A 15,380-nucleotide genomic window follows, 5' to 3' on the forward strand; every position below is an offset into this window, starting at 1 on the left:
ATAATTTTATCATCTTAAAATTTTTAAAATGTGATTATGTTATGTAAGAAAAATAAACAAATCTATAAATAATACAAATGTTAGGAATAAATTAAATTTTTTTATTTGAGAGATGTCTTTTCAATTGAAAAAAAAAACAAAAATATATAACCCTTCGAATCAATTGAGTTGTCAAATGATCACTTTCAGGGGTCATATATGTATAAATGATTCAACAAATGACATAGATTAGTTGGATATATGTTTTTGAGGTCAAAGACTCAACCTGATTGATCTAATAATTATGATTTGACCTATAATTTATAACGTTAATTAAAAGATAAAATAATTTAAAAAATAAATTATGTGATGAAAATTTAAATATACAACTATATTATAAAAAGAATATTATAGTTTGTTTTAGATATTAATGCTAGTTTGTTTTAGATATTAATGTCTAAATATTTTTTTTTATAATTATGATATTTATATGAAATAATCTTCATCATATAATGATTAATATTATCGGTATAACTTATTTTATTTTTTGAGGCGTGTTATTTATTTTATAGAATTTAAATAAATATGCTTTTATCCCTTAATTTAGATTTTTTCCTCTAAATTTAAATTTAGATTGTTTTATTCCTTAATTTCGAAAAAATATTGTTTTAATTTAATATGACAATTTGGACGAGGAAAGTTACAGGAAATTGGGGGTGTTGTAGTAGTGGAAAGATCAAGAAGAAGCGGATATTGACACGTGGGCGTTGTGTTTAAAATCGGATGCAAACCTATTTATATTCCTCACTTTATTCACTCTTTTCTCGTCCGTCTCTTCTGTTTCTCTCTCTTCGCCGTTGGTTTCACTCAGCTCTCACTCTCATCCTAAACCCTAGCCTCGCAATTTTCCATGATTCCTCTCGATCTCTTCCACTGAAATCTCTCTCAAATCGATCGTATAAGGAGAATTATCTGAGACACTCGCGATGGCGGCTTCCACCACCAGCCAGGTCTACATCGATGTAATCGAGGATGTCATGGTCAAGGTCCGAGACGAGTTCGTCAACAACGGTGGTCCTGGAGAGGAAGTTCTCAAGGAGCTTCAAGCTGTAAATTATCTTCCCTGCCTCTGCTTTTCTCATTGGTCCATGATTTTCCTTTTATTACGCGAATGAAGAAATTAATGGGATTATTAGATGCTTATACTTCTAATTTGAAACGTGTTTTGATATAGTTTGGGGGAATTTGTTTCCTTCTCAGCTGGCTGGTTGATTTAGGGTTTGGATCCGATCAATTGTTTTGTTCATCGTTTATCTTTTGTTGGTAATTTGTTTAGATGTGGGAATCGAAGATGATGCAAGCTGGCGCTGTGCTCGGTCCCATAGAAAGGTCCAGTGCCGCTAAGGCAACTCCTGGCGGTCCAATTACTCCGGTTCATGATCTCAACGTGCCGTATGAGGGTACCGAGGAGTATGAGACTCCTACAGCTGATATGCTTTTTCCCCCTGTAAGTTTTGACGCACACCGTACTTATAAGTTCGACAAGTGATGTCTCCTTTTCTTGAGTTGTTGATATGGGTTTTTGATGTGCAGACGCCATTGCAAACTCCAATTCAAACCCCTTTACCGGGAACTGGGGATAACTCAACGTATAACATTCCTACTGGAGCAAATGACTACCCCTCTTCCGGAAATGATACAGGAGGAAATGCTGATGGAAAAGGAGCAAGACCTGCTCCATATATGGTAAATTTCATTTTGCTAGACGATCCCATGATATATCAAAGTATTTTTCAATTTACCACGTCAAATTGCCTATTTTCATTTGTTTCCATAGTTATCAATCTCAAATAGCAGCATGCAGCGGCCAACCTAGGAATTTTTTAAATTCTAGGGGGGATGCCAACTTTAACCCTTAAAAACACCCAAAGTGATGCTGTTTGGAAGGCAAAAATAGGTTTTCAAAAGGTCTACGGGTGGGTTTTTGGACCCAATTGCGGTTGTTATTTGAAAATGCACTGATATTCAAACTTTGTTGTGGCCGCCCATGGTTGCTCTGCACTGCTATAGTGTGCTATTGTTAACTATGTTTAAGTTTCTCAAATGCCATTATCAGTTTATGCAATTGATTTAATCATTAAAAACACCCAAAACGGTGCTGCTTGGAAGGCAAAAATAGGTTTTCAAAAGGTCTACAGGTGCTTTTTTGGACACAATTGTGGCTCTTATTTGAAAATGCACTGCTATTCACACTTTGTAGTGTGGCCCATGGTTGCTCTATAGTGTGCTATTGATAACTATGTTTAAGTTTCTCAAATGCCATTATTGGTTCATGCAATTGATCTATTCTACCGTGGCCAAACTCTTTTGTTTAAATTATTTGATAACCATGTTTAAGTGTACATTGATATTGTCTTTATAATCTTCTACAGCAACCTTCTTCTCCTTGGATGAACCAAAGGCCTCCACTTGATGTCAATGTTGGTGAGTTTCATTTAAAGGATAAAGTGTTTAATCAAATCGCTTTGCAGTAATGTAATGATGGTGTGGAACTGTAGCTTATGTGGAAGGGAGGGATGAGGCAGACAAAGGAACTTCTAATCAACCTCTGACACAGGTAAGCAAGTCAGTTAGGTCTGATAGAAGAATGGTTTCTCTGTCTTCAAAATTTGAAGAGACCTCATCATGGTAGAGTTATTTTATAAAGCCAGCAAACATTGTTACTGTTGTTTTGCAAAACATTTTTTATCAGACCTCATCATGTTATTGATGCTTTGAAAAAATCCAGGACTTCTTCACGAGGACGTCAGGGAAGCGAAAACGCAATGATTTGACTTCTCAATATAATGTTGGTGGATATATACCTCAGCAAGATGGAGCTGGGGATGCTGCACATGGAGTTTTTGAAATTGAGGTATTTTTTTACCCCTTATTAGTCAGCATCATATATATCTCCAGGATGTCTGCATATCTTTTGTAAGTAGTGCAGTAATGATGTTAGTAGACTAATTTCTTTTTTTTTTTTTATCGTTGTTGTCTTCTTTGTAAATGACTCTGATTTTTTACTGAATGGGAGCAAGGATAATAACTTCCCTTTCTTGTCCTTTTTTGGGATTGTGGTTGACACAAGTTGGGACATGTGGGATGGTGAAAACAACTCTTGCCATCCCATCGCTTGAAAGTGTATTCTGCTGTTATAGGTACTTTCCTTTTCTCTGCTTTTCTCAAATGGGGGTTGCCATGGGTTGGGACAAGATGGGGGCATGAGGGATGGAAGATGAAGGGGACAAGATGGTACATGGGGGTTGGTAAAAGCTAGTCTTGCCATCCCAGCCTAGAAAGTGTACTGTGCTGTTGGGAGGTGCTTTCTTTCCTCTCCTTTTTCTCAAATGGGGGTTGCCATGGGTTGGGGCGAGATGGGGGCATGTGGGATGGCAGATGGAGGGGGCAAGTCTTGCCATATATCTATCTTCATTGCATCTGTAATTTTTGAAAAATTGGTGTATATAATGCGGAAATCTCTTTAAGTTTTTTCAAACATATTGCTGGACCATGGCAGTTTACCATGAACACAAATGAATAATGATTTCTTCAACAACCACATAAAACTATGAGGCTTACTTGCCAGAGTTTTACACCAAAATGAAAGAAAAACTGCCACCCATAATTTTCGGGGTTAGCTGTATCCTGTATGAATGTTTTAATACTAGGTCAAATCCTTCAGATGACATGGCTTTTTAGTTTTGTTCAATTCTACCTAAAGATTGATTTTCCACACTGAGGCCATATATTTCTCCTTGCTCTTTTTTCCTGCTTTGTTTATTTTTAAACACTCTTTTCTCATGGTTAATTTTATCTTCCTCTTTTTCTCTATGTATTTCCTTGCTTGTATCTATTGCTCATGCATTAGACTACGAGTATTTGATTAAGATCAGTTGATAAATTATCCTTTTTCTTTGCCAGGGCCTTCAATTGTGGCTATAAATGATTTTCAACACATTGAGTTTAGCATATTTCTTTAAAGATATTCTTGCAGCCTGTATCAGTCTGGCTTGTAAAGGAAATTTGCCTAAGTAATAGTTTCTAAAGATAGTTAAGTAGTTTCTTTTTCTTGTTGGAAAACCATTCATGAGTGTTTTTCTTGGAATTTGATATCTTATTTTCACTCTTCTGTTGTAGATTTATAGTTTTGGGGGCATTTGATTGTGACACCAATTATTCAGCTCTTCAATAACATAGGTTCTGATTCAGTATAATTGTACTGATATTATAGGTTGAGTGAACTTAGTTACTGCCGGTCCATCTGGGAGCTGCTTGACAATGTGAACCATTATCTAGTATTTGCCAACTTTAGAAATCTGATAAAAAAAAAAAAAACCATCCACTCAAATTTGTATTTTTCAGATTTCTGAAAGTAATAAACATTCACTGTCACTGTGTCACAATGATCTGCAGCATGGACATTTTACTCGATTTATTGAGAAGTTTAAATTGCTAGCTTCTTTCCCATCCCACTCTTGTACTGAATATACATTGTTCTGTTAGCTTTTTACAGAGCACATGCACGCCTAATTTCCATCTGTTAATTCATTGACTTGCTTGGTTAATGGAAAAAGTTTATTCAGTTACTAAACTCTTGGAGATCAATCTTTCAGGTAAGTGGAGGGGGCATCTCCATTAATTCACATCACACTATTTCCAAAGAAAAAATGTCAGCAGATTTGGAGAGGTCGACTTCTAGAATTCCTCAACTTGATGGACCAATTCCATATGATGATGATGTGCTCTCTACTCCAAATGTGAGTAGTGACATTTGGCCCTTCCTTCCTGCACTCTTACGAGCTTTTGTAACTAAACACATTTGTTCTTTCCCTCTACCCAGGGTTGCATTTACTTTATCTACTTATTCTAGTTTCCTGTCATCCCTTATAATTTTGTGAAAAACGCATACCACCCCCCTCTTAGTTCTTGGTAGTTGGTACACTTTGGCTTTCAAATTTGCCAATTAATAACCACATTCAATGTTGAAGATTTCAATAGAACTTTATATGTATTTAACTAGTTCTCATTCATAATTTGAGTTATTCTTTTGTCACAAAACTATAAAAAGAAATGGATAATTTAGGTATATCTGTTCAGAAGTAGATCTTTTTGGTAAGTTCAGTATTGAGAAAAATCATAGTTTTAAGTATTCCCATTTATATATGGGTGTCTGTTTAATTTAGTGTGAGTATGAGCTTCATCTTCCCTGGTTTATCATTGATAAAACAGAATGACCGTAACTGTAAAAGGAACTATATAACTCTAAAAGGAATTTAAGGGATTGAAACAAGTTTTCAATTAAGTGGTTGCATTTTGAATTCAAGATGGATACTGTAATATACTGACATTTATATAATTTGGAACCTGAATAAGTTGCTTGTTTAACAATGGGATAGCTTTGTTATATCCAAACTTGATGCGACTTCTCGTATTCCTTAACTCCAATTGACTGGATGGTCTAACATTTAGCCAAAAAGAGAAGAAAATTGGACTGTAAAATTCTAGTTAACTATGGTGTTGCTAGTTTTTTAGTTTTAATTGCATTATGCTCCATTTGACACTTCCCCCACCATGTTTTGCATCCCATCATCTTACTGGGTTTATTTCATCTTGTGGCAGATATACAATTATGGAGAAGTGTTCAGTGAAGACTACAACATTTCTAATACACCAGCTCCTCCTGGTAAATTGAGAATGTGAATATATTAATTATATTTTGAAGATTTTTGGTGGCTTATTATATATTTTATCCATCACAATTGCTGAATCTTCTTTCTTTATTAATTATTAGAAGTACCAGCAAGCACCCCTGCTCTCTTGGCTCAGAATGAAGTAGGTAATGATTTTGATGATGATGATGATGATGAACCTCCATTAAATGAAGAGGATGATGATGATTTAGATGACATGGAACAAGGAGACGATCAAAATACACATCATCTTGTTTTGGCCCAGTTTGATAAGGTAACAACCTTCCTCCACTTTCTGTGAACTCGATGTCAAGTGATATAGTAATATGATGTAGGTCGTGGTTCAGGGTTGGATAAATATCGTGGCTCTAATGGGGTTGTCTTGCTACAAATTCAGGTGGCACGTACCAAGAGCAGGTGGAAATGCACATTAAAGGATGGCATCATGCACATAAATAATAAGGACATTCTCTTCAATAAGGTTTGTTACTCTTGAAGGAGAACAAATGTGATATTTTCTCCTCTTTTTTTTATTCATTCTATCAAATTGTCATGATGGATGATGTTATACATCTCTGCAGGCGACAGGAGAGTTTGAATTCTGATTTTTGTTGGAGCTGGTGCTTTCGTCAAACATGATTCGGAGGTGTCATTGAGTGTTTCATGATCTTTTTTTGATTATAATATTATTAGGTGAAAGATTGATGAAGAGAGAAATATTTTTACCCTTTGGAGACTATTTTGATGTTGGCCTCTTGTACATAGAGAATGAGCAATTTTTGGCCTTTAACTGGTGGTTAGAGACTCAGGCATTTTCTTTAAGCCGACCATTTGTCAAGTATGTGGTTTCTTTAGTTCTGTATACTTGGACATTTTGGTGAATTTAAGAATCCCTTGTATGATAATGATAGGCTTGTTAGGCCTCGCGTAACTTTTGGACACTAAAAACAGGGTGATAATGTTTGCGTGCTGGACTCTTGAAGTTCGAGGGATATTCACATCTGAAACTTTGACGTTAATACACCGATTTTAGGGTGACAATTTTAAGATTCAAAAATATGTTTTTCTACAACGTTCTCATGTATATGCTCTTCTGGATTAATAACCGATTTTAGGAACTGGTTTTCTTTGTATAAGAAGGATGTTGTGTGCTTGTGACCGTATATCATGTCGGTTTCCTAATTGAGAATGATAACCCTATTGTCTATCGACTGCCATTAATTTGACCATTGTCCATTGGGATAAGCAAGTTCGTCCTACTGAAATGTATGTTTCTACTATGATTCACTAGTTCATCTTATTTTATATAAATAACAGAAATCACAACTGGATTTGTTGATAAATGTTACTAATATATTTCATTTTCTTACGGGGTGAATTTTTTTCTTCAAATTTTACTAAACTGTTTATTCATTAAGGTACGTGAGTTGTGTAAATCTATTTGTATCAGTTTTTTATTTCTATAAATAAAGCTGTTATTTTGTCCTTTATTTTTCAATAAGTTCCACATAAGTATATTTAATTAATAAGATTGTATTTGACAATGTCCTGTTAACAAACAATAACAAATTAACAACACTCTTAACAGTAGCATAATGTATTTTTTAAGTCTTGATCACTTGTTTTTGTCTGTTACTATTTCAATACTAGAAAAATCTGTTTTATTTCAATACTAATTTCAGTTGGCAGTGACTATGTTAAATGGTCAGGATCTGTTTAAAACATGATTTGCAGGATTCTTGGTATCTAATTTAGTGGGCCATTTTTTATCAAAGAAATATTGGAAGACTATTTCTTCCACTGAACAATGATTTTTTAAAAAAATAAAAAATAATAGCCGTGTATAGTCAATCAAACTTGTACGGTCAAGATTCACATAATTTAGATGGCAGTGGATTTAAAAGAACAAAAACAATTTTTCAATGTTTCTGCTCAGGCCAGCTCAGGAGGTGCTTACACAATAATTTGTGATAAAAGAGATTGGAAAAAAGAAGAAAAAAAATTGTAGAATAAAAATGAGTGATATGATATAGGAAGAGAAAATAAGTCTTGTGAAAAACTATTTTGAGAATCAATAGGTTAAACCCTTCGACATTGCAATGCATGCAGTTTTGGGTTTATTTTTTTTTACTGGAATAGATTATTGTTGAAAATAATTTAAGTTCCACTAAAGTAATCTCACATTAGAATATATAAGTGAGGGACAACCCTCACCTCTTGAGCTAGTTTTTGGGGTTGAGTTAGGTATCTCACATTATACACTCTAAGATGGTATCAGAGCCAGTTCTGATCCTGTGTCCACACTTCCGCTAGTCCTTATGGTGACAAACACCCATCATTTGTTGTTCACACCCTGAGTCCAGGAAATGTTTGGCGAGAGGGGGTGTGTTGGAAATAATCAAGTCCCACATCGGCTAAAAGTAATCCCACATTAGAATATATAATTGAGAGACAATCCTTACTCATGAGTTAGCTTTTGAAATTGAGTTAGGCCTCTCACGTTACACACTCTAAAATTACAAAATAAGAAAATACTTCTTACCGAACTTAACACTAACTGCATTTAGAATTAAATGGAACTGTATCAACATTTGAATTGAAAGAATGCATCTGCAATTGAACCTTTAATAATTCTAAACAACATTGTAATTATTTCCCTAAAGGCGAAGAAGTGCACTGCAGGAGTTACCTTCCTCCTGCAGAAACCCCCCACACCACAACACAAGACAACAAACACCCTTCCTTTAATAATAGCTAGTGATGAGGTGAATTAATTTCACTGGGCATGGTTCATAAATACGCATTGCTTTTGGAAGAAACTACACAAAGTAGATGGCTCGGGAAATGAAGCAATAGCTGGATGTTCCCAGCCTCTGGTTGGAGTACTTTTACCCTCATTCATACCATTATTCTCATTCTTCTCTGATGTTCGAACTTGAATAGTGATATCTGCATAAATTGGCTGTGGAGAAAGAACGAGTGGAGATAACAATGGTATTGCCCTTGAAGCCTCCCCAAAAGGGTTTGAAGGACGATCAATGAGAACCTTATCAATGTCAAGAGAAGCCGGTGCATGTTTCTGTAACCTTGTAGGGCATCCTCCCCCTCTATTCCTCCTCCTCTTTATGATCATGATGTTCGCTTTGTCTACCATTTCCATATCAATATTTGAGCTCTATATAATATATGTGTTCTTCCCTCTTAGCTTGTTGGGTAGAAAATTAAGAGAAGACAATGATAATGTGGAATGAGTGTCATGTTTTGATGATGCTTTAAAAACGAATTGGGGGGAGAAGACGAGAAGACAGAGAGAGAGGGTGGTGAACTTGACTTTTTTCCTTCCTTAGCGGTCATCATCGCCTGAAACGTAACTAAACAACTAAATGATACTACGTTTGGATGGCTTGTAGCTGTTGTAGGACCACATGTCCCTTTTTTCCCTCGTTCAAACCTTTTGTTTTTTAGTTTCTCCTTCAATGTTTGTTTTCTTCTCATGTCCCTGGAAATATGGGAATGCGTGCGTGTGCGTGTCATGCATATCCATCTCTCTACTCTTTTAGTCGTATAGCTCCTTGTTCTGTTCTTGACTATCCATATTTAGAATCATTACAGCCATTGTTAATAGTTGTAAACGTTTTCAGGTAACTATTGCTGCTAATAAAATTTAGCTGTCCTACTAAGCTAAATCAAAACATTTTCGCCTGTGTACATGCATTTGTGCACATGTGTGATTATGATTAAATTTATTTCTTTTAGATTTATCTTGGAATTCATATGATACATAGAAATGAAAAATTAGACATAAACTACATTTGTATGAAAAACTTATCTTTAAATTGTTCACCCTAAATTTTAAGGGATGCTATATTCTTTCTTATAGTAACTCTTTTACCTTTTCTTAAATATAAATTTACTTGCCTTAAAAAAAGTTATAATTAATAACATCTTATTAAAATAATCAATGACTTGAAATAATGGATTGGATTATAGGTGGTAATACAGATGATCATTGTGGTTATGCTTGAATTGAGAAACTTAACTTATAACAAACACCTGCTCATAGAAAAGATGAGAGAATCTCTGCTACTTCAAAAGTCTTATGATTTATAAGTGAAAAAGTTGAACACCATATAAGTGAAGAGAAGAGACATAAACTTGAGCTTTAAGGTTTTAAGTTAAAGTGTGGTGTCAGATTTCCTTACATGGTTGATTGTTCATGACTCAATGGTATAAATCTCCTCGATGTTTATTTTCCTCAATTCCTCAACATTATCCTTGTTGACTTAGATTCAAATGCTATTATTGCCTTTTTATTCTTATTATCAAAGTTTTGGATTCTTGATTTTCGTATTTTTCTTTATATTTTTAATTTTAGGGGAGCTTTTTGCATCAGATAACCTTTTCCTCCTTTAGTCACTTTTGTGGCTAATGACTATTTGCTTCACTATAAGTCCTTGAAGTGGCAACTTCAAAAATATATATATATATATATATATATATATATACCCTGCGATCCTGTTGTAGTAATAGCCTTCGGTGAGTCTTGTCACCTTGTGTATATCTTTCAGTTAGCGATGACTCAATTATAAATTATTCATTAACAAAGTTTTACAGACTGGTTATCGAACACGTAAACTATTACCAATGAAAAATGTCTGTTTGATCTTCACAATATTCTTTTGAGAGATATTTTCAAAACATGAAGACATGATTTGTTTCATTTCTTTTCATAACTCCGCGCAAAAATTGAAAATGGAATTGAAGAGACTTATCCTGTTTTGTTTAAACTTAAATATTCCAAATGATTATAATATTTCACACTAGTTATAAACACAACTACACAAGAATAAATAATATATCTAGTTTGTAAGTTTTTTACATTGTCATTTAATAACAACCTATTATATAATATTTATTTTAAAAGTCACATGAAAAATGATTTCCGATTATTTGTTAGTGTAAAAGCTTTTTCAGTTACTTACTTATTAAACTAAAAACTCAATTTGAAAAAAATGTATGTTCTTATGTGAATAAACAAAAACTGAAATAAGGTGATTGTTCATAAAATAAGCACCAATTAAAATGATAGTCTTCATGGATAAATGCAAATGTGTCATGTATAAGGGTATTCGACAACAAGATACATTCAAACTCATAATATGATGGACATAGAGACTTTTATTTTTTTGCGGTACAAAGAAACTTAAGAGACTTTAGAAATATATGTAAATTCATTTGTTTTTATTTTTGAGTGCATAAAAGATAAAAAAAACACAAATTATTATTCTGTAAACACTATATCGTTGTTTTAACTTAAGTTTCAAGAATGAAAAACATACTAAAGGGACTTCATTATATCTGAAAGAAAATTTATCATTAGCCCAATTTAAATCAAAGGTAAAGAAATACTTTTCCAAACCTTGAGATCATTTTGTGCATTGTTTTCCTTCTTTCTTTTGTTCTATTCGTCGGAGACCATACCACCAACATTAAGCAATAATCAGCCAATCTAAAAATGTTGGTGACAGTAGTGTTTTTCTAAATGAATCCTTCTGTATTAATTAACGAAAGTGCACACCGCACACGTTTTTTTGTGGATAATCATGGTACACAGTTTATTTCATACAAATTGAATTTTACAAAACACTGGAAATGATTTCCAGTCTAATTATTGGATACATAAACAAAATGGCAAAAAAGAAAGTACTAGTATATATTAGATACATGCAGTCACATAAAATGTATAAAGAACATCTTTGGAGGATTTTCAATTTGCCTGTAGAATTCTCCCACGGTTCTCTTCCTGATCAACTGCAAAATGTGGAACGATCACGTGAATTATGGTTTTTCAGTAGCGACAAAATAGTTTGCATGAAAAAAAGATGATAGTATCAAACCGATATGATATCATATAGCAGAACAGTGGATAAATAATAAGAGTGCCTTTACCCTGTTGAGTTTGCGACGAAGTGCGTGTAGTAGAAGTTTTGACTCCATATTGTTGTGATGGTTCCTCATTTCCGAACAATGAATTCACAGCTCCTCTTACCTTGTCCATCACACCTGCATTACTAGAAGTTCTCGTAGGACTCGTTGCTTTAGATATCATCTGAGGCTGAGACACATCAGTTTTGGCATCTTCCCTTGGCTCAGACTTGTTCATTGAATAATCTTTAACTGAAGCACTCTTTAGGCTTGTTATATTCTTATTCCCACTCATTGAAGCAGATAAGGATGATGATTTTTGCATTGTAGACACATTTCTGGCTCCATCACCTTTTTCAGACTGGTTCATGAAATGATCTCTTAGAGAAGCACTCTTTTGGCATGTATTCTTCTCACAAAGAGAAGCAGATGAATTTTGCATAGAAGATGATGGAACTAATGAGGTTTGTGAGGACATGTTGGTTGCAGGAGCAGTCGTGGAACCAGAAGCTAGAATTTTGGAGGATATAGCATTAGCTGCATTTGACCCTCCAGCATAGACAGGTGCCAGTTTCTCAGCTATGTTTTCAGATGTCATGTTTGAAGTTGTAGTAACAGGTTGAGTTGTTGTCGTGAACCTGGCATTGACAGGACCACGTGATTTTTTTGAATCTTGCTCCACTCCTAATTTGACAGTGTGGTGCAAAACATGCTTCTCAGAGATTACTGGATTTGCTCTTGGATGTTGCCTTGCATTTTCTTTGTATCCCTCAGGTGCCAGCTCTGATTCATACACTGAAATGTAATGTTCATACAAGAGTTGTTATATATAAAAAGATGAAAAAGCATAGAAGAAAGAACAAGTCCTAATGAATAATAAACTTAGGGTCAAGGAGAAATTGTTCTATGTTCTGAGGACTACATGTTATGGCCAATCTGCATGTGACACCTTATTAACTATTTTTGGTAGATTAAAAATTGTAGTAACCCGTCATGTGGACATTAGATAGGACCATCATGACCATATAATAATTTCTCAAGGCAAAGGCCTTGAATGATGTGTATTAATTAATTACTTGGGGCTCCAAGGTATTCAGGGTCTTCTTCTTCTTCCTCATCATCTTCTAAGCTAACACCCCAAGAGGGTGTGACATTCTCGTCCTCCATTCTTCTCTTGCTGAGGCTGTAGCGGAATTTCATGGCCCTCTCCTTCACTTTGGTGAGGACTGATTTCTTCTGACAGAGACCATTGTCTTCTTCTGAGTTATGGTTCTTCAACCTCTCAAAGTAAGGAGAGGAAGGGGAAGACGAGGTGGGAGAGTAGGTTGGTGACTTTCTACAAGACTCCCCTCCTGATGTAGCTGCAAATAGGAACACAGAATATGATTTTGGAAAACAATCCTTAGACACCTAGGTGCTAATTGACATATAGAGAGAGGAAAATAAAAAATGATATGTATAATTTGTTTTCAATCGGCAAAGGATATGTATAATTAATACGTGATATAATGTGACAAAAAAAACAATAATAAGTATTTGACAAAGTATATGATGTCGAATATCATCACTCAATGATTTTTCTCTGCACATTCATGTCATTAATCAAACATCTGCATCTTTCCCTTAAGGGTTTATTTTTTTTCGGATATCTCATCTTTCCTTAATTAGCTTAATATTTTGATTGTTTCATGGTAGTGACATACCTTTTTGTTAGTAACTAGCTTATATAACATGGTTAAGGTTTGTCTAAAGCCATGATATGTTATTAAGTGTTTGACAAATGATTACCTCGAAGGAATTGTTCCACGCTTGCGACGGCGGTAGGACTTCTTGAAGTATTAACATGTCCGTACGAGCGTTCTGGCAGAGGCATTTTCTCTTACTAGTTCCCTTCCCTCTGTTGTTGCAATTTGCCTCTGCTTTTTAAATGACTCTGGTTTTATATTTGTTCTTTCTGTGGTTAGTAAATAATAGGCAGAGTTTAACACAAAATGAACCGTGGTAAAGCAATTGGTTCCGGAGTTCTTGCACTGTGCAATAATCTAGCGGCTCACATACTATGGAGGACATACTTGAGGGCTCATTTTTTACACGTGGACACTAGCAATTTTTCTTATTACTGAACCTCTCAAATACGTACTTACCTGATATAGAAGTTGACCAGGCCCGAATGAGAAAATTTGTTATTGAAACACCTTAACTCGCAAGTAAAATTGATAAATTGAGAAGCTCAACGGTAAAATATAACAATTTAAAACTATTTAAGTATAATTATTTGTGTACGAGGGGAAAAAATAAGAGCATGCCATCAAATCTCCATGAAAATGTAATACTTTTTCTATGATTGAGGAGACAATGATAATTTCATCTATATGCATGTTGTGTTGTTTGAAGTTACTCAAAATATGTTCAACAATTTCAACATGATAGATTTTTCATCAACAAGTTCTTTTTACTTGTTACCTTATCTTAGCCTTTATTTCTCTCACTGTTCCTTTGCAGAAGTTGAGTCTTGATAAAAACAAAAAATTGTATCTTTAAGTCCTGTGCCTAACACATATACAGTCATCATTCTCCCATTTTCACCTTTTTTGTTATTTTAGTCATTTTTTCCTCTTTCTCTTTCTTAAGGTTTCAGGGTGGTGAAGACATAAACTACCTTTAGGAAGTTGTCTCCTTCGAACCTGTGCAAAATTAATGAAGTAGTACATGGTGTGAAGAACTGTACAAATATAAATATTTAAAGATTAGGAAGAAAAAATTAACAAAATATATATACCTCATAACCATGAAAATTATGCATTAATGAACCTTAGACTGGAAAAGGGGATTTAGCTCCTCATGGGAACATCAAAATACAAAGAAAAAAGTAGAAGAAAACTTAAGGTAGAAAAGAACTTGCCATTAGAAAAATAGAAGTGAAAAGTTCTGTATTAGAAATCTAAGAATAAAATAAAATATAAGAAATATAATGTATTAGAAATCTTACTTAATTTCTTGATTCTTTCCTTCAAGCAATTCCAATCAATTCTTCAGTACATATATAATTTTTATTTTCTTAACGATAATAATAGTGAAAGAGATGATGAAAATAACAATATCAATGATAATAATAACAATTGTGATCATGATAATGGTGATGATATTATGGTGAGAAGGACTATTATTAAATATTGTGATATTATGTTTTTTTATAAAATTAAAAATTAACTCTTCAAAATCTTTTTGTTTTTAAAATGAATATAAAAATATTTTAAAATTGAAATAATTAACTCCCTCAATTTTTTTTCTTCATTTTGATCCATAGTCGAAAGATTTAAATGATAATAATAATATATATTTAAGGATCAAAAATAAAAAATAGGTTAAATGAAATTTTAAAAAATTTAGACACTCATTTTTTTTTCAGTTTAGGAACTTATATATAATTTGAGAGAGTAAATTAATTATTTATTATTTTAAAATAATTCTGCATAGGATTTTGTTTATGATTGAATTTCAGAATAGATAAATCCTTTTTTTATGAACCCAAAGATTAAGTAAAAAAAATCATTTGTTATTCTTAGAAGATATTCTTTTCTTGAGAGAAAAGGAATAGATATATTCATCTTGTAGTAACTTGGTTTGTCTCTCAATGTGTAATCCGTTCATAAATGTGTTCTTGAAAGATAAAAAATACAAAATTTACTGCCTAAAAGTGTAAAAAGTGCGATAAATATATTCGGCCGTTAATTTTCGTCCGTC

At 33.7% G+C, this 15,380-nt stretch overlaps 3 protein-coding genes across 4 annotated transcripts; 1 reads left to right on the forward strand and 2 right to left on the reverse strand.

Moving 5' to 3' along the window:
* The first annotated feature begins 785 nt into the window (after window positions 1-785).
* Window positions 786-6,616, forward strand: LOC100820439 (transcription initiation factor IIA subunit 1). 2 transcript variants are annotated; one of them, XM_003546958.5, is made up of 11 exons: window positions 786-1,088; window positions 1,316-1,486; window positions 1,573-1,725; window positions 2,412-2,463; window positions 2,538-2,596; window positions 2,768-2,893; window positions 4,635-4,778; window positions 5,641-5,704; window positions 5,813-5,985; window positions 6,109-6,192; window positions 6,293-6,616. In XM_003546958.5, the coding sequence occupies exons 1-11, from the start codon at window positions 966-968 to the stop codon at window positions 6,314-6,316; spliced, it is 1,173 nt and encodes a 390-aa protein (XP_003547006.1). In that variant the 5' UTR covers window positions 786-965; the 3' UTR covers window positions 6,317-6,616. The 2 variants fall into 2 exon arrangements, with proteins under 2 accessions (XP_003547006.1, XP_014623696.1); XM_014768210.3 differs by lacking the exon at window positions 6,293-6,616 and having other exon boundaries at window positions 792-1,088; window positions 6,059-6,193.
* A 4,697-nt stretch (window positions 6,617-11,313) lies between these two features.
* On the reverse strand, window positions 11,314-12,631 carry LOC102666211 (uncharacterized). The gene is made up of 3 exons (XM_041010091.1): window positions 12,625-12,631; window positions 11,661-12,431; window positions 11,314-11,522 (listed from the first exon to the last, which is right to left on the reverse strand). The coding sequence occupies exons 1-3, from the start codon at window positions 12,629-12,631 to the stop codon at window positions 11,479-11,481; spliced, it is 822 nt and encodes a 273-aa protein (XP_040866025.1). The 3' UTR covers window positions 11,314-11,478.
* Window positions 12,632-12,704: 73 nt separating this feature from the next.
* On the reverse strand, window positions 12,705-13,527 carry LOC121173634 (uncharacterized). The gene is made up of 2 exons (XM_041010092.1): window positions 13,425-13,527; window positions 12,705-12,997 (listed from the first exon to the last, which is right to left on the reverse strand). Exons 1-2 carry the CDS (start codon window positions 13,507-13,509, stop codon window positions 12,705-12,707), a joined length of 378 nt encoding a protein of 125 aa, XP_040866026.1. The 5' UTR covers window positions 13,510-13,527.
* Window positions 13,528-15,380: the final 1,853 nt, after the last annotated feature.

This window comes from Glycine max, chromosome 15, assembly GCF_000004515.6.
Source record: "Glycine max cultivar Williams 82 chromosome 15, Glycine_max_v4.0, whole genome shotgun sequence".
NCBI lineage: Eukaryota > Viridiplantae > Streptophyta > Magnoliopsida > Fabales > Fabaceae > Glycine > Glycine max.